We start from the raw sequence: 22,301 nt of genomic DNA, 5'->3' as shown, positions 1-22,301 counted from the left end.
GAAAGGTCAAGTAAAGAATAAAAGTTTTAAAAACTGCATCACACTAACAAATTCTCTAGAGCTGATTCTCCACCAAACATAAAACCACAAGTGAAATTCTCAAACACCAAGATTGACTGAGAGATTCTTAAAATTAAGGTTTTTATAAAAGAGTACAAAACCCAATCAAGTTATTTCACATCATTTATGACAAACAGAAGTGCTGTATAACTGGGACTGTGGTAATCCTCTTCCAGAAACCCTCTGTTTCAGTATTTTGCTGTTTATCAATAGTTTTTTTGGTATCATTGTGTGCAATAATATTTATCAGTCATCTCGGGGGCCAGTTGAGAGTATGGACTGGAGCTAGGAGTCAGAAGTACATAGTCTCACCAAAAATACCATGGACAATTCCAGAAGCGTCAAAGTGGATGTTAACAGAACTGGTTGTCCCCATGGGACAGTGGGATTTAAGAGATGCACAACGGTATCCCTCTTCTGTGGAAAACTTTAATGTTACTTTGTGTTAAACTCCTGTTATCTCTAATATGGGGGCAGGTTTAAGGGTCTTCTCTGTCACCCATGCAGTTCACAGCCTGGACGTCCCATCCTCCATGATGGGGCAGTATAATGTGCCAGCAGCAGCAGGTCTTATGATGCGTAATCTAAAGTTATGACAACAGGAAGTACAGCCCAGAGTCAACAGTGCTGTGGTTTACTGTGCTTCAGGAGTTTGAACAAGGCAGGTCAGTATAAAAAGAATGTTCATATCTGGACAAAATATCTGTTGAAAGTTATGCTGTGGACATATTTTATTTTTTTGGCTACACATTTTGCTTATTTAGTGGAGTTTCCATTAACTTTTAAATTATATGGACCTTTAATTTAAGGCGATAAAGATGAGAGGACAGATAGGGTGCAGTAAATATATTTCTGCTTCATTTGGAAATTAAAACAAAATAATTTAGAAGCCATTTGTCTTAGTGAAATTCAGTCTTTTTCTCTCCTGCCCACTCCAGTGGAGACTTCCTGCAGCGTGGGCCACAGAGCTTACACAGTGAGTGAAGAATGGCTCAAATCATGCATACAGGGGATTGGCCTGTCCGCCTGTGTGCGCCTCAGACCACCCGCTCTCGTCTGGTGCCAGTGTTCACAGAGCTCAGTCAGTTGGTTCTGGCACCACAGCTTCCGCCCCAGCTCCAGCCAGAGGTTTGTCACCTCCTCTGTTCCCATATCCCAGGATGCACTGCTCTCCTGACCACCATCTGACACACAGACACACATTTGCATTGATTACGTGTCTTTTCTGACTCGTCTTGCTTTCGGTCAAAAGGTCAGTACAGGGACCAGTGCTGGATGTCAATCTTCTTAATGCTTACATAACAAAAATGAAAGAGAATCAATGTTTATTGATCCAAAGATGGACCTGCTAAATGTATACACCATTTACCAGGGAATGCCTACATTTCTCAGAACAAGGACAGTCAACAGGCTTCAGGATACATGAGGGAATAATGTGGACAGACACTAAGAACTAAAGCAGCATTCACATTAGACATTAAAGCTCATTAAAATATATATGCAAAGGCAATATGTAATTTCCCAAATCTGAGCACTTCACAAATGCATTTGTTTATTTGAGACACATCTTAAAGCTGGTTTAATCCTTTGTAAACATATCTGGAGTATGACCCTTATAGTTGCAACTATGGGCTAGTAACAGCTGATGTTCATGTCATTTCGCGGCTTGGATGACATCTTTAGAGTTCATTTAACCCAGTTTTCCCAGTCGGGATGATTTCTGATTTAAAACCTAAAGTGTAGGATTTTTGGACAACATCATTAAAACAAGAAAACGTAATGGCAATAATTGACTAGACTAGACCCAATAAAGAATGACCATGAGATAATTTGAAGGTGCTTGGTGAGGGATGCAAACATTAGGACGTAAATAAGTTAAAGTTGGAACCAGGCTGGATGTTGTAAGTTCATTACTGATATTGTGTTGGTCTTGAAGACTTTGAAATTGTTCTCATGCCATTAACCAATCAAAAGTCAAACACAGTTTGGGCAAGGTAAAATCTTTAGTAAAATGTTTTAACAGCCATTTACATTTACAAAACTGATTGGGAGTCTAAAAACATTTATAAAAAGGAAAAGCATTTGTTAGTACAGTCTACACTCATAGCTGCCATCAGCAAATAAGTGATACATACATGAAGCACAGTTTCTATCTACAGCAGACTATGTACAAAGTCCAAAAGGACTTAAGTCAAAAACAAGAAGCAAAATACCAACATGTAAAGAAAAATGAGGGCATCAAAATGGAGCAAGATTAGCTCATGTATGTATAGAGTGAATAGGGATCCTAATTGTGTGACTGGAGTATGGGCTTAATGTGTATGTGCGTATGTGCATATGTGCATGTGTGCGTGTTTGTGCATGTGTGAATCTACTGTACGTGACAGTTTTCTTCCTGTGCTTGTGCCTGCTCTGTCTTCTGTAAATTCTGAATTGTATTTGGATCGTTTGCACTTTGTGAAAGACGCTTCCTGTTTGAGGCTATATCAGCAGAGGGGCTCTGCAGGTGAAGAGGCTCCAGCATCTGTGAATGAAACTTGGGTCAGTCTACAACACTGTACAACTTAATTTTAACTGCCCAATTCTGGTTTGAAGGAGCTTACCTTCTCTGATGTAGAGATCTGCTTTGACATGAGCCGAGGGCTACAGCGCCGCACAGTGGTTCTTCGGACGATAAATGGGCTGGCCTCGCCTAGAGGAATATCTGCAAACCCTAGAAAGAGATTTTAAAAATATGTTTAACATTACAGTCATATTTTTTGTCAAATATTTGCTGCGTACCTTTCTGCACCAGCTCCGGGAGTCCTTCAGGTCTGAAGTCCTCGTCCTTTTGAGCCTGGGGCCTGGGTGTGGTGGCAGCAGTAGCTTTGATTTTCTTGGTCAGGTTGTGCAAAGCTTCTTGAACAGTGTCTTTATCAGTGACGTCACAGTGACCCCGCTTTCCTGCTCCCTGAGGAGAGCGCAGAGATGTGGACGGGATGTTCTCAGAGTTGTCAGTGGTGTGAAGTTTCGAGCTGGACTTCCTGTTTGAGCGGCGGAGGCCCTCAGCCCCGCTGGGATGGACGTTAGCATTAGCGGTTTGTTTGCTGGTGATCTGCTCCAGTCGTGCTGTCAGGGCGTTGTTGGTCTCTTCCAGTTTGTGCACTTGAATCATTAGAGTGCAGTACTTGTCCATGCTCTCGTCAGCCTCTTGACTTTTCTCCTCCACAAGTTTGTTCAGTTCATTCAGATCGATCTTGGCTTCTTCCAACTCTTTGTTCTTTGAGTCCAATTCCTTCTTTATGAGTTCCAGAGCATTGTTTACCTGATGCAATTTTTTGTTATTTTGTTGAGCCTCACTGGTCTTCTCTTCAAGGGAAGCTTTCAGACTTTGCACTTGTTTCTCGCTCTCCTCTGCTGCCATCTTGAGTTGGCTCACCTCCTCACTGTCATTTACACTTTCTAAAAAATATAACATGTGTTAATGTGTGAAGTCAAACCATCTAAAAAGAATGAATAGAAACACTCACCCGCATTGTTCAACATGGCTTGTTTCTCCTCCTCCAGTTGTTTGCAGGTTTTCATCAATAGATTGATCTTGCTCAGAGCAGAGTCTTTCTCTTTAGAGAAACGAGAAGCACGGGAAGTCAGCTCTGACACCTGGAAGAGAATTGTACTTTAATGTTTTGTCTCAAATCTATAATTAATAATTAAACACAAGACTTTACCTGGTTATTGAGTTCTGAGATGGATAATTTGTTTGTTTCCAATTCCTTTTCCATCGAGGACACAGTAGACTGCAGCAGTTCCTTCTCACATTCCAGTTTTTCTTTTACCTCCTTAACTTTCTTCTTCTCTTCCTCAAGTGAAGAAATGGTGATATTCAGAGCATCTTTTTCTTCTTTTAACAAACCATTCAAAGACTGGCATTTCTGCATTTCCACCTCTAGTGTCTGCTTTTCCTGATTGATTTTCACTTTATCTTGCTCGCACAAAGACAATGATTGCTTCATATCACTTTTGTCCTTTTCCACCAATGCTAAGCTTGAGTGAAGGTTTTCATTTTCTTCTTTAGACAATGCTAAAGCAGACTGCAGCTCTTCCCTCTCCTGTTTGACTGAAATGAGGGTTGACTTTAGTTGAACCATGTCCTCTTGTAACTGTCTGTTTTGGTCTTCAATCACTTCTTTCTCTTTTGTGAGAACTGTGATGGACTGTTCTAATGTTTGCCTGTGCTCTTCTTCCTGATGGCTCATTACTTCCAAAGCTGCCTGCTTCTTCTCTTTAGCTGTGATGAGAGTTTTAAGTTCCTCTGTTTCTTTTTCCAAAACCTCAATGCATCTGTTCAGGTTCTGCTTCTCCATGTCCCACTGCTCCTCGTCAGTTTTAAACCTTTGTCCTTCTTTTTGCCATTCATTTAAGGAACTGCTTAACTGGTTATTCTTACTTTCATGCTCCAGCAGAGCAAACTGCATTTGCATCTTCTCTGCCTCCAATGTTGCACTTTTTTGTTCAAGGGTAAGTATCTTCTTCTGCATGTCTTCAAGCTGTGTTTGGAGATCCCCTACTTCTCTTGTCTGTCTCTCTGTGGCTTCCTTCATTCCCTTCTCCAACAGCAGCACTTCCTGTTGTCTGTCGTTTTGAACTCGCTCCAGTTCTTCCTTAGCCACCTTGAGTGCTTCAATTTCTTGTCTTTTCATTATTAGTTCTTGTTCCATGTTTTCCTTTTCCAATTTGAGGTGATCCAGTTCAGTAGAGAGCTCTTTGAGTTTTTCACTCAGCTCTTTTTTCTCTACTTCAACCTAAAGATAAAACCATGTATTAGTTGTTATAACTATAACAAAAGATTACAATTACTTCAAAACATAACGAAAGAAGTACCCTTCTTCTTTCTTCTTCCAGTTCAGCTTTGACACTTTCCGCCTGCATAAAACAGTTTGGACATGTAAACCTAATAACCAGCCACGCTTATTTACACACAAACTTTGCTTTTACCTGAACCACTGCATCTTCAAGACTCTGTTCCACATCCTCCTTCTCTTGCTCAAGGGCCTCAATGCGATCTTGAAGTGAATCAGCTTTCCTTTGTGCAGCTAAGAACAAACTAATATTACTTGGATATCCAGTATTTATCCACTATTGATAATTTGGAGTGACAACGTACTGGGGGAGAGGACTCACAAACAACCCAAAAACAAACAAAAGCACTGCCCTGTTGTGGTGAGCCTGACTAACTGAAAAATAGCTTGTGACCTAATGCTAGATTGTGACCTGGGGACAGGTAAGCTCACCTGCTGTAGTTGCAACTAAGACATTTATTTACAGTCAGATTGTATTTTAAAGCTCAGATTAAAGTCTAACTTGAGTAAGAGGGGTTCCGACGGAGCAGTGCCTCCAATGACCTTTACTCCCTCAAGGAATATTGATGACATACTTTGAAAGGCATCAACTGATAAAAAAACAAAAAAAAAGCAAATCACCTTTAAGCAGTTCTCCCATCTTCTTTTTCTTGCGCTCGTCTGCCTCAATGCGAACCTGGAGCTTCTCGATACCAGTCCTCATCTGCTGCACTTCGTCTTGAGTGGCGTTGAGACGAGAAGCGATCTCTCCTTTTTCTAAGAGGGAAGACTCTAGGGAATGCGTCAGGCGAGTCACTTCACCCTCGAGAGACTGTTTAGAATGAAAACATTAAATCAATTCTCGAAAAATCTGTTTTTATCATTATATATCATGTAGCTCACCTGTATTTTGGTGGCTAAGGACTCTGTGTTGTTGACATCAGAAGTGTGGTCCTCTTGTATTTTCTCCAGTTGGCCAAGCAGGTCCTCTTTCTCTCCACTCTGCTGATCCAGAGCCTGCTCTAAAGTTTTGACCTGCTCCAACAACTAATAGAAAGAATGTATCAATCAAGAGTCATAGAGAAGGAAGAGAAGTAAAAGAAATTGCTACTTAAAGTGGCTTATTACCTGTTCCCTTTCAGTTTTAATTTTATTCATGTTACTTTGCAGGGCGTCATACTCCTTCTTCCTCGCTCTGATGTCATCCTCCAGGATTAAAATGAGTTCTCTGGTGTCAGAGTTGGCCTTTTCCAGGCTGTGCACATGCTCTTTGCACTGAGACAGAGAGTGGCTCAAATCATCTCGCTCTTCTGTGCAAGAGACAAGTTCTGACCTCAGCTGGGTTGTCTGCAAAAACAGTTGTTTTTTGCGCAATTATATCTCAAACATATTACAAAGTCTGTGTAATCCCTCAGCCATCCAGGTCTGATCCATAGTAAAAAGCCAAATCTGTCAACTGGACAATAAGCTGTAGGAGTGAAGACCTTTCGCTGCTCAACCAAGCCGCTTCTTCAGTTCTAGTCAGATTGCTGGTGGATACTGCCTTATATCTATCTGAAGGGACGAGCTAACTACACTGAAACTTTAAATGGCTTTTGTTTACAGTTTCTGTTTGTAGGCTAGGTCTATTGAGCTACACTAAGTGTGCACTATGCCTGTGCTTAGCATAATCATTCAGCCTTAATGGCCCTACTGCACCATTCTTTTTCTTTCCTCTGGGTCTGGGGGTGGAGTTATATATGGGGGAGAGGTGATGTCTAAGCCCCCCATTCATAAGTACGTCACTTATGAATTATGTCATTATGCCAAGTAGGTCTCAAGCACAGTGCACACTTAGTGTAGCTCAATAGACCTAACCTACATTAACTGTAAACAATAGCTGTTTCAGCGTAGTTAGCTCCTCCCTTCCGATAGATATAAGGCAGTGTCCACCAGCAATCTGACCAGAACTGAAGAAACATCTTCACGCGTACAACTTTTTCTCCAGCTGACAGATTTAACTTTGGCTTTTACTCTATCACTAAGTCCCAAGAAACTTTTTTTTTTTTTTTACACTTTTCTAGTGCTACTAAAAGGCAACATCCCAGGAAAAGAAGACACTGGAGACAAGTGGTGAGCCCTCCCTCTGAAAGATTATATACTACACATTTAGAATTGAACAAAGGTACCCTGAATAAACCTGAATGAGGCCCTGGAGTCTGGCTTTACAGCTGGATTGCATTCTCCTCACTTCTACATAGATCAGTATTTACCTCTGCCATGAGTCTCTCCATGTTGTTCTCCATCCCAGAACAGGCACGTCTTTGGGTTTCCAGGTCTTGCGTTAGTTTGGTGCCCTCCTCCTGCAGTGTTTCCAGCTCTCCCTCCATCCCAAGAATGTGCTGCTCCAGGTTCGCCTTTTCTGAGCGCACCCTTTTTAACTCACTCTCCTGCTGAAGGAACTTCTCATCCCATCCACCTACAACAATACAACATTTGAGGTGGATCTGCACTATACTGAACTAATTTCTAAGATGTCAATTTAACAAAATTACCTTTGGCCATCTCAAGTCCTTCAAGCATCTCCATGATGTCAGTCAGCTGACATTTAGCGGTTTGGAGCTGTAGTGTCAAAGATTCATTATCCTCTGTCAGCTTTCCAACCTATAAAATGTCAAAGACTGTTTAAGAAACAGATGTGTTTTTACATTTAAATCTGTAAACATTATATTTACCTGGTTCACAAGACCTCTGTTTTCTTTCAAGGCAATGTTTAGTTTATTTATGGCATCCTGTGCTTTTGTCTCAACGGCAGTAATTTTCTGTTCCAGGTTTTTGACATAGGTCTCCATTTCAGCACTCATCTCTCTTCTCAGTTCAAGGTCAGCATTCAATAAATCAATCTCAGAGTGGAGGGTCTCCAGTTTATCATCTTGTGTTCCCTCTTCCCCATTAACCTCAATTGTATTAGATGTTGCTGTTGGGGGGGAAAAATGGGAAAAAAACAATAAATAAAAAGCATAAGAATGAAATCTTCCATAATAAAAAGGTAAGTTCCGCAAATGCTTAAGCTGTATTTTATTACCAGTGGATGTCATGTATTCATGCCTCAGATGAGAGTCATCTGTGATTTTAGGTAGAGCATCATCTTTTGGAGGCTATAGATATAGACATTACAAGTTACAAAGGAGGTCAAATTACAAGCATCTTTTACAAAATATACATGTTTGTCATGTCTATAAACTTACCTGCTCTCCAGTTACCATTTCTTCTTGATTGGTACAGACATTTTGCACACACTCTTGTGGTATAACATCACAGAGCTCCATTTTAGCACTGGGGAAAATAAAGAATATATTTTAATTTTAAGTCAGTGCAAGTAAACCCAAAAGCTATCTAGGCTAAAAGTTTCTTACCTGACATGTGTTTTGGGGACAGACTCTAAACATTTGCCCACAGGCTTCCAAACTTGTTTCGTCCTCTGGATAAAGAAATGGACGATTAAACACTAGACTAAAACACAAGATTTCAAACTAACTACAAAAGGAACAGAAAAAATACACACCATAAATGGCTATTTGCGAACACTCTGTGGGGCTACATGCTGCAGCTGGAGTTGTATTGCTTTTTGGTTCAGAAAGCTGCACTATAAAATCATGTTGTTGGTTCACTTGTTCTTTCAATAGGTTGTACTTCTCTTTACAGTCAGCTAGCTCTGTAAGCAAGCCAGTGAGTTCCTGGAGTAGTCTGGCCTGTTCCACCTCAAAATGTTTATCCCTGTTAAGAGGAAACAAAACATTACTCTTCAGCCAAAGATAATGATCAAGCATGATCAGGACAATTCAAGAAATCATAATACTTTTCTTTGAGATCCTCTTCATTCTTTTTGGCCCTTCTGTCCAATTCCTCTTGGAGTTTTTCCACTTCTTGCTGCAGAGAATTATTATTGACAAGCAAATCTTTTTCTTGAACTTCCTTATGCATCTCCATCTCCGAAATCATGTCATTTAACTCAGCCTGGACTTTTTCCAACTGTTCCACCTTATTCTGCAGTTGTCTGTTCTCTTCGGTCAGAAGGTTAATGTGCTCTGTGGTCTGTCTCAGATTGGTCTGCAACTTCTCATTTTCTACTCTGATCTGGTCCAGCTCCTTCTGCAGTCCACCCACAGACTCTTCCAGTTGTTTTCGACTGTCTGCTTCTTCCTCGAGTCGCATTATATCAACGCTTTTTTCCAGTTGATCTTTGAGATTTTCCACCTCTCGCTGTGATGATGTGAGGGACACCTCCAAATCCCGGTATTCCTCTCCGAGAGAAGTTATTTTACAAGCCAAAACCTCTTTTTCTCCATTCAGCTTAGAATTTTCATGGTGGACCTCTTCTAACTCTGTTTTTAAACTATTTTTTTCATAAGTCAATTCACTTATTTTAACCTCCAGTTGGCCTAACAGTTCTTCTTTGGCCTGCAGTTTTCTGTTCTCTTCTGTTAATCGGTTTATGGAGTCTTTAAGATCTTTATTTTCTACATCAACTTGAATGAGGTCATTCTCAAGATTACTTTTCTCAGTGACTAAAATGTCTTTGTGTTCAATTGTTTGGCTCAGTTTAGTCCCTAACGTTTCCTTTTCAGCTCTGATCTGGTCAAGTTCGTTCTGCAGTTCAGCTATAGCCTCTTCCAGCTGTTTTCTCTGGGCAGCTTCTTCCTCCAGTCTGGTTACCTCACAGCTGCGGTCCATTAGCTCCTCTCTGGCTGTGACATATTGAGCCTCAAGCGAACTGTTATGAGCCTGAACTTCTTCTAACCGACTCTCCAAGACTGATACCTAGAAACAGAGGCATTTTATTTAACAGTTTACCAAAGTGCTTGGTATTTATTGCAAGATTCAGATAGGATCATTATTTCGAACCTGTGCTTTGGCATCCTCCACTCTAGCCTCCATCTCAGACATTTGAGAGTTGCTGTAAGCAAGTTGAGCCTCCAGTGACTCTATGGTTCCCTTCAGTTCCTCAGTCTGACTGTAAAATGAGTTCATTACAGTCTCATTGTCCTCCAGGTCCATTTGAAGCATCTCCAGTTGGACCTGGAATAATGTAATCATTTTATTCAGCAACTCCTTAATTATTATATTTTATAGTGTGATTAATCAATGTAATAAATCATTCTCATAAAACCAACAAAATACAAACCTTTATTTTGTTCATGGCATCCATTTTCTCCTTCAGGTGGTCAGCAGATTTACTTTGTTCTGCTTCTGCCTTTTTTAGATTCTCATTCAGGGCTGTTATCATCTTGTCCCTCTCTTGTAACCCACTGGAAGCAGCAGATATAGTCGCCTTCATGGTCTTGATTTCTTCTCGACGAGACCTTAGCTCCATTTTAGTTGCCACTTCTTTTTGTTTAAGTTCTTCAAGCTGATCTTTAAGCCGCTTTTCTTCACTATGGAAATGTTCAATCTCTGAAGCATGATTCTCAGAATGTGTTTTCACCTTTTCCGCCATGTCTTTGATATTGAGCTCCAACGAAGTGATCAGAACATTTTTCTCCGCAACGGTATTTTCTAGGTTAGATTTAATTTCATTTACAGATGAGTAGTCTCTCTCAAGGACGTCTAGAGACTGCTTTAATTCAGTGTGAGCCTGGTTGACCCTATTCAGTTCATCCTCTAAAACAGGAAGTCTATCTACAGCATGTCTTGATTCAGCAACTTTTTCTTCTAGTGATGAAATCTCCTCATGTAGGCTATTTATCTTCTCAGTTGTTGCATTATTGAAGATCTTTGGCAAAAGATTAGATACATTACCATATTGCACACATATATAAAAGTTATTAGGTCATTGTTAATAAACTTACCTCCCTTTCTTGCTTCAGCTCTTGAATTGAGTTTTCTAGTTCAATCTTTTGTTTCTCCAAAGACGCCATCTGATCTGAAGTCTGTTTGTGGTTCTTATCGTTCTCTTCAGTTTGACATTTCAAATCCTTCAACTCTTGTTTTATTTGCTTGACTTCATCAGTCTTCTCCTTTAGCATGTTATTATTTTGTTCAGCTTCATCTCTCAAGGTTTTAATTTGCTTTTGCAGATCCTCTCCTAACTGCTCCTGAACCTTCATCAACTGATCCAAAGACGTGATCTACAACACAACAATTGTTCATTTCATTTTTAGACATATTGCTTGTAACTATAGAGATGCTAGAGAACATACTTTATTTTGAGCCAGGTGAAGGTCTTGTTGGGCCTCCTGTAGATGCAGTTTCAACTCTTCATTTTCTGCTTCCTTTGACAACACACTTTCCTCACAGTGCTTCAAAAGTGATGATTTTTCTTCAGCCACTCTGCCAAATATCACAAGAAAGTATTTTTGTGTCTCACCAAACCCAGTCACAGTGCACAGCGTCAATCAATGAGTAAAGAATATCCAGTAACATTAGGAATAGAGAAATTGCTTTACACCCCCCTCAGTCCTTTATCTGGCCTACCTCCAGGTTATAATACTTCCTGCAATTGGAGCATAGCCAGACCAGAATGGCCAATACTAAAACAAAGCAATGAGGGTCTATGTATGCCCTTTACTAAACAGGGAGAGAACATTGCCAGTCTTCTGACACTCTTTACAACTCTAGGGCTACTTCAGATATTCATTGTTACAGAATAACAGTTCTACCTAATGGCCTGTTCCTCCTGCTGAGCTGTGGCCAGAGTAAGACTCTCTCTGAGTTGGTTTATCTCAGAGCGGCCGAGCTCAACCAGCTGGTCCTTGGAGCTGATCAGGTCGGATGCTGCCTGCTGCTCTTCCTGGAGCTGGGCGATCCTTCTCTCTGCCTGCTCTGCACGAGTCACTTCCTTCTGCAGAAGCATCTGTAAATCTTTGACCTAATTGGAAAGTGTTAAACAAAATTATTGTTTTTCAATGAATATTATTCAAGGTGCATCATTTACTTTGAGAAAAAAATGTAAACTTACTTGAGCCTCAAGCTGCACCATCTGCACACCAACATTTTGGAGGTCTTTTGAGTGTTTCAGGTCAGACTCTGAGAGTTTGGACTGAAGTTCTTTGTACTGGTGTTCTTTCTCCTCTAGTTCTGTGCATTTGTTTAGGAGTTCCCCTTTTAGCGAGTCTATCTGAGCTGACAAACTGCTGTGCTTATCCTCTGCTGCAGACAGCTGTTTCTATAAAACACAAATGTGCTTTTATGAACATTTGCAGGCACACAAAATATAAAAGTACAATAAAAAAAAAAAGACATCTTACTTTTAATTCGTCATTTGCTTCATTCAGCATGTTGACACTGTTCTCAGAGCTGCTCAGTTGCTCTTTAAGTGAATTTTGGACAGCCTCAGTTTCATTGACAATAGTTTCCTTTTCAGTCTTCCACTGCAGAAGAGCTCCATGTGATTGCTTAAGTTCAGCACACTCAGTTTGACAGGAAACAAGGCTGGATTTCAGCTCTTGACACTCTTTTGCCAATACATTCAATTTGCTGGTGAGCTGCTCATATTCTTGTTTCTGCTTCAAGAGATCACTCTGAGACCTACAAAGAAAAACAATCACAAATGAAATCATGTCATGTTATACTTTTCATTAAAGTTATCATTAGAAGAGTAATTTACTTGGAGTTGGTATTCTCTGCTTCAGATAGTGTCCTTTTCATGTTATCTAGATCCTGAGTTTGTTGGTTTAGTTTAGACTGAAGTCTTTTCAGTTCATCGGCTTGGCCCTCAGATTTAGCTGGAAAGTGAAAAGATCAAGTATTGGTAATTAGCACGTGTAAAAACATTTACCTGTAGCGTTATTTGTTACCACTTTACCTCTGAGATCATCGAGAAGATTCTGAGAGCGTTTTAAACTTTGGTCTGAGCTCTTCTTCTCGTCCTCCAGTTGATTCAGGCGTCTAGTGCTCTGGTCCAGTTGCGCAGATACATGGTTCTTCTCTCTTTGAAGTTCCTACGAAGAACATAAAACAAAGTGATAAAAGTGAATATTAAAGTCTGTTTTATTTGCACAATATTTGTCAGACTAAAATAGAGATTTTATTTTTTTGTCCGATATCAGGAGAGAAGTCAGGACTAACCATGGGGAATCAGCATGAGACAGGCTTCTACTTAGAAATGTTTTGAGCCTGGATTTAAACATTCTGCAAAATTATATTCTAATATATATATAATATATAGCATATAGATATAGAGCATATATAGCATATAAATATATACGATTATCTTATTGCTCTGTATACTAAACAATCGGTTGATTCGATTAAAAACACACCTCAACTTTCTTGTGGAGATCTTGTTCTTTCGTCTGACAGGCTTGAAGACTCTGCTCAGACCTCAGTAATTTCTGTTTGTGCTCCTCAACTTCCTTTTCCAAGTGACTTTTTTGAAAATTCATCTATAACAAAGTAGAGTTTACATTTAAGAAACAGACAAACAGTTGTGTCACAATGTTTTTACCTTTTCCATGTCAGACTGGAGTATATTATAGTCCTTCTTAGATTGCTGGATTTCTTGAGTGAGCTTCGTCTGAGTTTGATTCATCTGCCTTTCCAAAGACTGGTGATTATTCTGCAACTGGGCCAGCTCCTTCGCAATAGCAATTTTACAATGGTCAGTATGGTTGAATCCAATTTTACATTGATTTGTTCCAAGTAAATTGTTTACCTTCTGGCTATCTCGTTCCAAGTTTTTAAGTTTTTGCTCCAGGGCTCTTTTACAGCTCTCAGCATTGTGCCTTTGACAGTTCATCTCCTCTGTCACCTGTTTCAGCTTTTGCTCAACTAACGTACTCTAAACAGCAGCAAATACAAATAGTGTAGCCTTGAAACACATTGGTGACTAATAAGAATATCTCATGATTTGGCATACCTTGGCCTGAAGCTGTTGGTGCTTGTCTGTAGCCTGGGTGATTTCATGGCTCTTCTTGGCCAAGTCTCTGTCACGTTCACTAAGGTCTTTGCGGGCTTGAGTCAGTTGGGTTTGCAGATCCTGTAATTTGAAGTTTTGGCTCTTTATTTCTTTTTCTTGATTGGCCAAATTTCTCTCCAGCTCAGACACACGAGAACGAAATTCTGTCGAATATACAGTATTCAATATATTGTGGTTGGTCATGTGGCAAGCAATGAAATTTCAGTAATGTAAATAAATAGTTCACCTTGATTTTGAGTCTTGAGTTGATCCATCTGTTGAGAAGAAACACTGGGACTCTGCATTGTGACAGCACAGCTCAAGCGGTGACTGGGTTTAATGGGTGTCTCGTCATGGAGCTCCCACAGTGAAGCACCTCTCCTTTTCAGAGGTGTTTCCATTGCATCTTGAGTGTGGCGGCTGTGGCTCTGCTCCTGTTGCTGCCAGGGAAATATAGAGGATCCTGCTTGTTGCCGAGCAGCAATATCCTTGTGGCTCACAGAGACAGATGACTGGTTCAACAACTTAAAAATCAAGACAAAAACACTTTTAAAACTGGCTTGCTAAAATTAGTTAAAAATACATAAAAAAAAACTGCACCTACTTTAAGTTGTAAAATTTTCAATTCATTCTCTAGTCTCTTTCTTTCTTCTACTTCCTGGTTGTATTTTTCCTGAAGATCCTCAAGCCGGTTATCTTTACATGGGAAACAAAGTCAAAAGATTTCCCACAAAAGATCAACAAAAGTTGATTGTAAATATTAAAACATGAATTCGGCAGTACCTTGGTGCTTGTATGCCTGGATGGGAGCTGGTGTGGCAAAACCTTTCTGTGGAGTGGTGAAAGCTGGAATATCAGATGAAGAGGCCACTGAAGAAGCACCTGCAGGCTGTGAACGATCAAGTTCATTTTTGTACCTGGAAAAGCAATTTATACTGTTATTTGTCAGTTTACGAGCTGAAAACTAAAATTTGCATGCACACACTCACTTTTTAAGTTCCTGTTCCAGCCGCTCAATGGTCTTCTTGCATGCATTAAGCTGACCCTCAAGGTAGTTAACCTAAAAATACACATGTTAATGTCTACCATTTTTATAATCTCGGACAAAATCAAAAGCTGACAATACCTGTTGCTCTTTGATTCCAAGGTCATGGACAGCTTTTTGGCGAGCTTTCTCCAGAGAATCACATGATTCAACTAAAGATTGATTTTCTCTTTTCATCACAGATATTTCATTACGCTCACTGTCCACCTGAGTAAGCAGATTCATAAATTGAACACCACCTCATGAGGAAATTGGCTTTAGTTTAACACGTTTAATCCAAGCACTAACTTTCTGCTTTTGTTTTTGTAGAGCAGCCTCCAAGGACTCCATCTGAAACTGTTTCTGGCTGCGTTCCTTCTTCAGTTTGTCCAGCTGGACCTCCATTTCCTGAATCCTTTGCAGGGCTTTCCCTGGAAGGCCATCCTTCCACTCCTCCACCGCCCAACTCATGGTTAAGCACCTGTAAGTGCGCACATCAGTACACAGCACCAAAAAAGAAGCACTCACACACTATACTTTATGTTTACCTTTGCAATACAGGGCATATAAACGTTATTTGTTTTTATTTGAGTATATGCTAGTTTCATGCAGCGTTATTATTTCATTGATACCAGTATTATTATTATTTTTTTCTGATATCTAAGACGCCCGCCCATTTTTGCACGATTATAATGTATTTTTGTATTATTATGATTTGCAGTGGACAATAGTCTGGACCATAGACTACTATGCATAAATAATGATTTTTAGCTATCGCATATTTATTGGTAAATTCTACACCAGCCATTATTGACATTATTGTCCAGCTCACGTTGTAAATAACCATTTTGTTATGCACAGCTTCATTTGTTTAATAATAATGGCAAAAGTGTGAGGATGTGCATAACAAAAAAGCCACATAGCTAAGTAGTTAAAGCTAACGTTAGCTTACTGTCTGTACATTTCGGAAACTTTAGCAATGTTTGAATCAGACTCAACGGAACAAAGGGAGAACGAATATAATTACTGTTTGTAACACAATGTCAATAACTAGTTTTGAGTAATTAGTGGTTGTTACTATTGAGCAGAGCTGTATTACTCACTTTAGGCGCGATGCTCCCCTGTTTAGATCAATGGTTCCTGTGAGAAATTCAAATTTAGGGGGAAGAACCGCGAGGCATTTTCCTTCCTCGTGATTGGTTGATTTGTATGACGCATGTCCCGAGACGTATTTGATTGGTTGAGGCCATCTAATCCACTGAATGCACTTAAGTAGCTTCACAGTGCCCCTTAAGGACATCCATCTCTATACCAAAATTAGAGCATCAAAATTGCAGTACTAGTTAAAATAACCTCATGCTATGGGACACTTTAATGGGTAAGATTTATGTGTTTTATTGAATTAATCAACAAGAAAACAGACAAATTAAAGGATTGCAACCAACCTAAACAAACATTCATGCCTGATAACAAGTTTGCTGGAATTTATCAACAATTACAAAAGAAAAAAAAAAATCAGTCTGCTCAATGTTTTGGAGAACCCTTTTCAAAGTTGTAAGGCATGCAGTGTATGATGCTACAATAAAACACACAACACTGATCATATACTCTGCATTGCTGTAGTGCATATTTCATTAGGGACAGCATATTAATTCATTGCAGTTCATGCAGCTACTAATTACCATTGGTAAGATTTTGTACGAATGTTTGATATAAAGTTTCAGAAACATCTGTACGATCCTAATACAGGGATTAGCGTGTTCTTTTTTCAAATTAGTTTAAATGAAAAAATTGTTTAAAGGGAGATTTGGTTTCTAATTTTGATAATTTTGGAGATTCTTTTAAAGTGTATTTATCTATATATCTATATATAAAAAAATAATAATAATACATTCAGTCAGCTATACATTTGTATCTATCATACAACAAATAATAAAAAAAAAAATCCCATTCCCAGAAATGAAAGAATTTCAGAAACAAGACTTTCCATGAGACAGACAAAAGCTACTGTGCTTTGCCCTTTGAGCATGAGTACTCACAAAGCTATTCTTTTGATGAAATTGTTTAAATATCAGCACCCAATATTAATACAGTAAAAAGACAAACAGTTGATTCCATTCCAGTGGCAAAACTGGGGCCCATTTAACAATAACTCAAGACTATCAATGTAATAACAAATTGACATGTAATAAATACAACACAGGCAACAAACAGTACTGTAAGACAAACGTCAGTGACAACTGGCACTGGGTTTTCTCTACACAAGCTTTGCTCGGTTGGTTGCTACTTTGTACATGATGCTGACTTTTTTCAGTTGAAATTCAAACCAGAAAATTGTCAAAACAAATTTGGAAAATTGGGAGCTGTGTACAAAAACAGCTTCCCCACAAAACACTTCATATTCCCCCATTATTGGTTGCATCAGAGCATTGACTTGACAGAGCATAATCTGCCTATTTTCTAGAGGGGCTTCGGAACGTCCATCATTTAAAACAGATACAAGAGTGAGATTTATGTAACAAAATATTTTTGGGGTGCCGTTTTTTACTTTTAATCAAATTAAAAGTTTGAGATAGAATACACAATGAAGCAAAGGCGCTCTTTTTCACACCCTTAAAAATTGATTCAAATTTATTAAGACAAAATTGTAGATGTGTAGAGTGGGTGTTAAAGCAGAGGTATGCATGCCATGCAGCCGCTTCCATTTTGTATTTAAAGCCAGTGTTCATTCATGCCCCATGACTTCTCCATCATTTTTGCTCCTTAATTTCCCGTTTGACCTCAGCTACATAATGATGATCTTTACCATGAGCAACTTCCATAATGGCCAGTGCCTAAAAAGAAAACATAATAATTTACATAATGTAATTTAACCATAAACAAAATGGCAACTTGTGTACCTTTTTCAAAGCTTTTACTCCCTGAGATTTCTTTTCCAGTCCCAAATAAAGACGTCCCAATTTGAGATACATAGATGCCACATTAAGGGAGTAGGCAGGATAATGCACACTATGAATACAAATATTCTAGGTAAGATTCTGTGCACACATTTAACTTTTTACCCATTGTTTTACCTGTATGGGTGAACAATCTTCTCTCCATAGCTCATAGCTCCATCCCAGTCCTGCATGTAGAGACACACTCCCATTGCCTGATACATCATGTGCAGCATGTACACATTGGTATCTGCAAATATGGCCCCCATCTTTTCCAAGCTGAGTTCACACATCTCGAGTAGCTCACTCGGAGGTGCCAAAGAGTTAAAGAAAACACATCAGATCAGTCTAAAAAGCTAAAAGTGTGTGGTCAGACAAAACTGACTTAAATTACACAACATCTCTCATTACAAAAAAAAAGGATATTCTTGTAGTGCTTAGCTCTCCTGAACTCCTCAATGACATTCTTTGCATAGTGGACCATAGATTGAATTTCCTGCGGCTCTGGTCGTGTGCTCAACTTTCTGATGGCCATTTTGGCTTTGTCCTTCACAAAGGCAAAACATGAATACCTCCATAAGCAGAATATTGACATAAAACATTTATGTTATGATAGTATCAATATTTAAACCATACTTTTGACTTGGTGGTGCACTCCGTACATTCACATGTGAAGAAGTAAGAGTCTAATAACCTCTCTTTACGGTCCTCTGTCGGATAGAGCAGGTCTATGTAACTGTTAAATATCTGTAGAGAAAATTAAATATGTAATATGGTGAATTGCAGTAGTGCTTTTGTGAAAAGTTTAACTTAAATCCACAAAATGCAGGTGGTCAATTTTTTACCTCATCTCCAGGGTTTATCTCCTTCACTGCCCGAACCTCAGCCACAGTGCCTTTATAGGTGACTATGACATTAGGACTACAGCTGTGATTCATAAGTGCTACACTGTAACAAAGAATAAATAGGATATACATTTTATTTTTATTAGATGGTGGGACATAACACAGGAGTTCCTTAGTTGTACAAAAATGTGTTAAGTAAAAGTCATGTGCAAGTCATGTGACACAGACTATCTGGTCACTAATATAAACAAATGTAAACTCAAAAGGAAATATGCATTAACTGGTTAAATATCAAACTAACCCAATGGTTTTTTTCAGCTGGTGCTGGGATTTAGAGAACTACCGGTAACTGCATCTTACAAAAAACAGCTGAATTTTGAATGTTAAAAATAATCATGTTTAGCATTTGAGATTAACATAGGTAAAAATATACTCTCCAAGAAATCTTCCAGCAAGTTACATATTGCTTGTAAGTGTCTGAAACGTTCTGCGTGTATAGTAATAGTACTGCACTATTTTTGTTATTTTACATCAGTACAAACTACATTAATCTATTAGCTGTCAATAAGCTTATAGTAAGAAAAATTATGTCATGTCAAAGAACTTACTCAGGAAAAACAGCTGATCCCAGATGTGAGAGTTCCTCATCTTCTATTGTAAAACCATTACAATTAACCTGAAATTGAAAAATGTGTATAATAATTTACTAGTATAGTTTAATGTGAGACCCAAAAATAAAACATTTACCTGTGCAAAGAGCTCAATGAGCGCCTGTTCACCAGGGAGATCATGAAGGTGTTTGGAATAAAAATGCTGCAACGCTGCAATGTCTGCCTGGTTCATCTCATCTTTCTCACTGTCCATTTTGTCTAAATCTGAGGAGACATCACAAAGTATTTTATTTTGAAATGTTTACACAAATACAGACTAATCAAAAGCATATGTCATTGTCACTCATATTGCAGACAGGTGGCAGTGGTCAGCAGCTGCTCACACATTGTTCCACAACAGGTGTGGCCATAGAAAACTGACAACATTGATGACATTTGTTCAGACTAATTTAAGAATTAAACACACCAATCTAATCACTGATGGGGGATTTGAAAGAAGTTGTTCATGTCATTTCATTTTCTTAACTGGATGTATTTAAAACAATTCTTCTAGGGCACAGAGTTTTAAAGTAATGAATATGAAATAAAATTACAGCATGCAGGCAATTGGGATTCGTCTCCCACTGTGAATTGGAGTAACTGTAAGGGACAGAATCAGGACTGGAGGCTACAGCAAAAGCTATTTTTAGATACACAGTTTCGACAGACAAGTCCACGTTAACAAAAATAAACTGCATGCATTTTTAACAACACATACACAATATAGTGTGTAGACTTACGGGATTCAAACTCCTTCAATAGGAGGACCCTTTCTGAAGGAGTGGGCTCTGTTGTACCTTTCTGCAAATCAACCAACAATATCATTACTGTAACATCTCTCTTTCATGTATATATGCATGTATGTATGTAGACTTTTAATTACATACCTGTTTTTGGATTATTCTTGCTACTAATCGAACGGTTTCTGATGGGCACCAGTTTTCACCATAGGCACACATGGCAACACACTCCATTTTATGCAATGGCCAATCACCTCTCTATAGAAATAATACAAATACCAATGGACACCAAATATAATAACGTAGTAATTATAGTAAAAACCTACTTTAGGTATTTGAATATTTCCACCACAGAGCCTTTCAGTAGTATTTTGGGTGTTTGATGTGATATACACCCAAAACTAGGGAGCGGGTGGATGGACTGCATTGTCATAGCAACAGCCTTGATATTTTTCATCCACTACTAAATGCTCAAAAAAACTTGGTGGAATATGTTTAAGGGGTGACAACTTTAACAAAAACATTACTTTAAGATATTTCTCAGGGCTAAGAGCATATATAAAAATACCATTCCTACAGCTCGAGGCTACTATATTTCTGTGGCGATTACAGATAATTAATTGTCAATAAGAAATTACCTGGCAGTCAACATTGCAGTAAAATGCTTGTTTGCATTTCCCACACTTGGAAAGGTCCTCTCTCCTGTGATAACAATGATAGTTTGTATTACATGTAATTTAGAATCAACCATTAAAACTGCCTTTAGATCGGAAACAATAAGAAAAGTGGCAACAACTTAGGACAGAAAAAGACAAAGTTTAAATCTGTCAACTAAATAAATTGTTGTCGCTGCTCATTCAAGCCGCTTCTTCAGTTCTGGTCAGATTGCTAGTGGACACTGCACTGAAGAAGCGGCTTGGATGAGCAGCGAAACGTCTTCACCCCTACAACGATTTATCCAGTTGACAGATTTAAACTTCGTCTTTTGCTATGGATCAGACCTGGGTGACTGATTACACAGACAACAATGTAGGACATAAAGTGCTTGAATGCATACAGTCCTCAGGCTCCTTGTTCCCCTGATATTTTGGCACCCCTTTTCTCGGACACATGGATGACTATTTTTAGGACCCTAACCTTTCACTGCTCTACAAACCCACTGGGCACAGGGCAGACACGTGGACGCACACATTTAAGCATCAGTGAATGTATATGATCATAGTACAAGACAAAAGGAGACAACAAGCCAAATCAAAATGTATATGGCTTAGTCCAATTTATCAGCATTGTATTGCACAAGGTTTTAAAATGATGAGCTGCATATTTCTAAACTCAAACGTATTCAGATCAAGGCCTATACACAAAGACATGTTATATATGTCCTAATCACCCAATAGTTAACTGTGTGCTGTAATGTTGATGTTATGAAGATACTAGATAAAAACAATCAGTGATATCAAGTAGGGTGAATTATGCAGAAAAAAAATACTTTTATGGGTCCACTAACACAGAACCTGGTATGTAATATGTCATTTAAGCTGAACTTTTTCCAGCAAACCAGCAGAACAAATGCTGCAGTGTGGTGAGCTCTGAGGCTGCAATGACCCATTTAGTCCACATGACACAAATCAGGCAGGAACATGGCCAAGCAGAGTCCGATTTAACGTGTTATTTAGAGTCAGATATTGGTGAAATTATTCAAAGAGAGAGTACAATACCTGGTGAAACAGTGTTCACAATGTGCTCCCCTCTCATTCACTGTCAACACGTAAGAGTAGGCAGGGCACGCGAAGACCAGCTCACCCACGGCAAAGTGTCGCAGTGCCCGCAGGCCTCTGCCCTTTCCCGGGCTGTCAAACCTCTCGGTCCCCTCTATTCCCTCCATCGTCACGGATTGTACCGTTTCTCTGTCGTTCAGACCCCCGAGAGCCCCCTGATCCTCTGAGCCTGAGCGCGAGCCTGAGCTGAGCGCAGAATGAGCTTATGGTCAGGCTACTTCCTCACTGAAGGTGCGCGTCGCTGTCGTATACCGCCCCCTGCTGGATAGGACATGAACACCACGGTATATTTAGGGCTAATCAGGTCCACTTAATCAACTTAACACTTAAGCTCCCTTAATATACTGGCAAATAAATAAGTTGATTCGTGTCATAGATCTACTGTTAATTAATGTCTAAAATGCAGACTTGAATGCAACAAGGGAACAAAATAGAGTATGTTATGGGGTATGAGAGATGACAGAGTTTTTAATATAAATGCATTTATTTAAGTTAATCTTTTTTCAAAGTTGCATTTCTGCAGTTTCTATAAAACATGAAACAATCAGAAGCGCTGTACAATGTGACAACAAAACT

At 39.1% G+C, this 22,301-nt stretch overlaps 2 protein-coding genes across 2 annotated transcripts; both read right to left on the bottom strand.

Moving 5' to 3' along the window:
• Window positions 1-2,007: 2,007 nt before the first annotated feature.
• cenpf (centromere protein F) lies at window positions 2,008-15,908 on the bottom strand. Its single transcript, XM_055229966.1, has 38 exons — window positions 15,880-15,908; window positions 15,086-15,257; window positions 14,879-15,004; window positions 14,742-14,812; window positions 14,536-14,669; window positions 14,357-14,448; window positions 14,000-14,276; window positions 13,714-13,916; window positions 13,510-13,635; window positions 13,303-13,431; window positions 13,118-13,240; window positions 12,661-12,796; window positions 12,463-12,580; window positions 12,104-12,383; window positions 11,815-12,021; window positions 11,516-11,724; window positions 11,057-11,186; window positions 10,706-10,984; window positions 10,042-10,629; window positions 9,762-9,935; window positions 8,716-9,677; window positions 8,420-8,633; window positions 8,273-8,337; window positions 8,105-8,192; window positions 7,942-8,014; window positions 7,592-7,833; window positions 7,412-7,520; window positions 7,130-7,335; window positions 6,006-6,224; window positions 5,781-5,924; window positions 5,520-5,709; window positions 5,035-5,132; window positions 4,921-4,962; window positions 3,768-4,841; window positions 3,570-3,699; window positions 2,842-3,501; window positions 2,664-2,773; window positions 2,008-2,584 (listed from the first exon to the last, which is right to left on the bottom strand). The coding sequence occupies exons 2-38, from the start codon at window positions 15,245-15,247 to the stop codon at window positions 2,432-2,434; spliced, it is 8,343 nt and encodes a 2,780-aa protein (XP_055085941.1). The 5' UTR covers window positions 15,248-15,257; window positions 15,880-15,908; the 3' UTR covers window positions 2,008-2,431.
• A 247-nt stretch (window positions 15,909-16,155) lies between these two features.
• On the bottom strand, window positions 16,156-21,919 carry smyd2a (SET and MYND domain containing 2a). The gene is made up of 12 exons (XM_033989369.2): window positions 21,666-21,919; window positions 20,586-20,649; window positions 20,095-20,205; window positions 19,948-20,008; window positions 19,305-19,432; window positions 19,166-19,233; window positions 18,558-18,660; window positions 18,349-18,459; window positions 18,139-18,259; window positions 17,851-18,025; window positions 17,677-17,785; window positions 16,156-17,610 (listed from the first exon to the last, which is right to left on the bottom strand). Exons 1-12 carry the CDS (start codon window positions 21,830-21,832, stop codon window positions 17,527-17,529), a joined length of 1,302 nt encoding a protein of 433 aa, XP_033845260.1. The 5' UTR covers window positions 21,833-21,919; the 3' UTR covers window positions 16,156-17,526.
• Window positions 21,920-22,301: the final 382 nt, after the last annotated feature.

The sequence above is a fragment of the Periophthalmus magnuspinnatus genome, chromosome 3 (assembly GCF_009829125.3).
Source record: "Periophthalmus magnuspinnatus isolate fPerMag1 chromosome 3, fPerMag1.2.pri, whole genome shotgun sequence".
NCBI lineage: Eukaryota > Metazoa > Chordata > Actinopteri > Gobiiformes > Gobiidae > Periophthalmus > Periophthalmus magnuspinnatus.
Note: the sequence above shows the minus strand (reverse complement) of the source record. Positions and strands in the feature narration are given on the sequence as shown.

What these genes read in the sequence shown, in the direction of transcription:
- cenpf (XM_055229966.1), bottom strand. Translation starts at nt 15,247, where the DNA reads ATGAGTTGGGCGGTGGAGGAGTGGAAGGATGGCCTTCCAGGGAAAGCC. An exon ending in GCAGAGAATACCAACTCCAA is followed by an intron (nt 12,384 to 12,462) that starts GTAAATTACTCT and finishes TTTTCTTTGTAG; the next exon opens with GTCTCAGAGTGATCTCTTGA. An exon ending in AGCCATGTTGAACAATGCGG is followed by an intron (nt 3,502 to 3,569) that starts GTGAGTGTTTCT and finishes TATATTTTTTAG; the next exon opens with AAAGTGTAAATGACAGTGAG.
- smyd2a (XM_033989369.2), bottom strand. Translation starts at nt 21,832, where the DNA reads ATGGAGGGAATAGAGGGGACCGAGAGGTTTGACAGCCCGGGAAAGGGC. An exon ending in TCATTGAGCTCTTTGCACAG is followed by an intron (nt 19,234 to 19,304) that starts GTAAATGTTTTA and finishes TTTCAATTTCAG; the next exon opens with GTTAATTGTAATGGTTTTAC. An exon ending in AAGATTGTTCACCCATACAG is followed by an intron (nt 17,786 to 17,850) that starts GTAAAACAATGG and finishes TTGTATTCATAG; the next exon opens with TGTGCATTATCCTGCCTACT.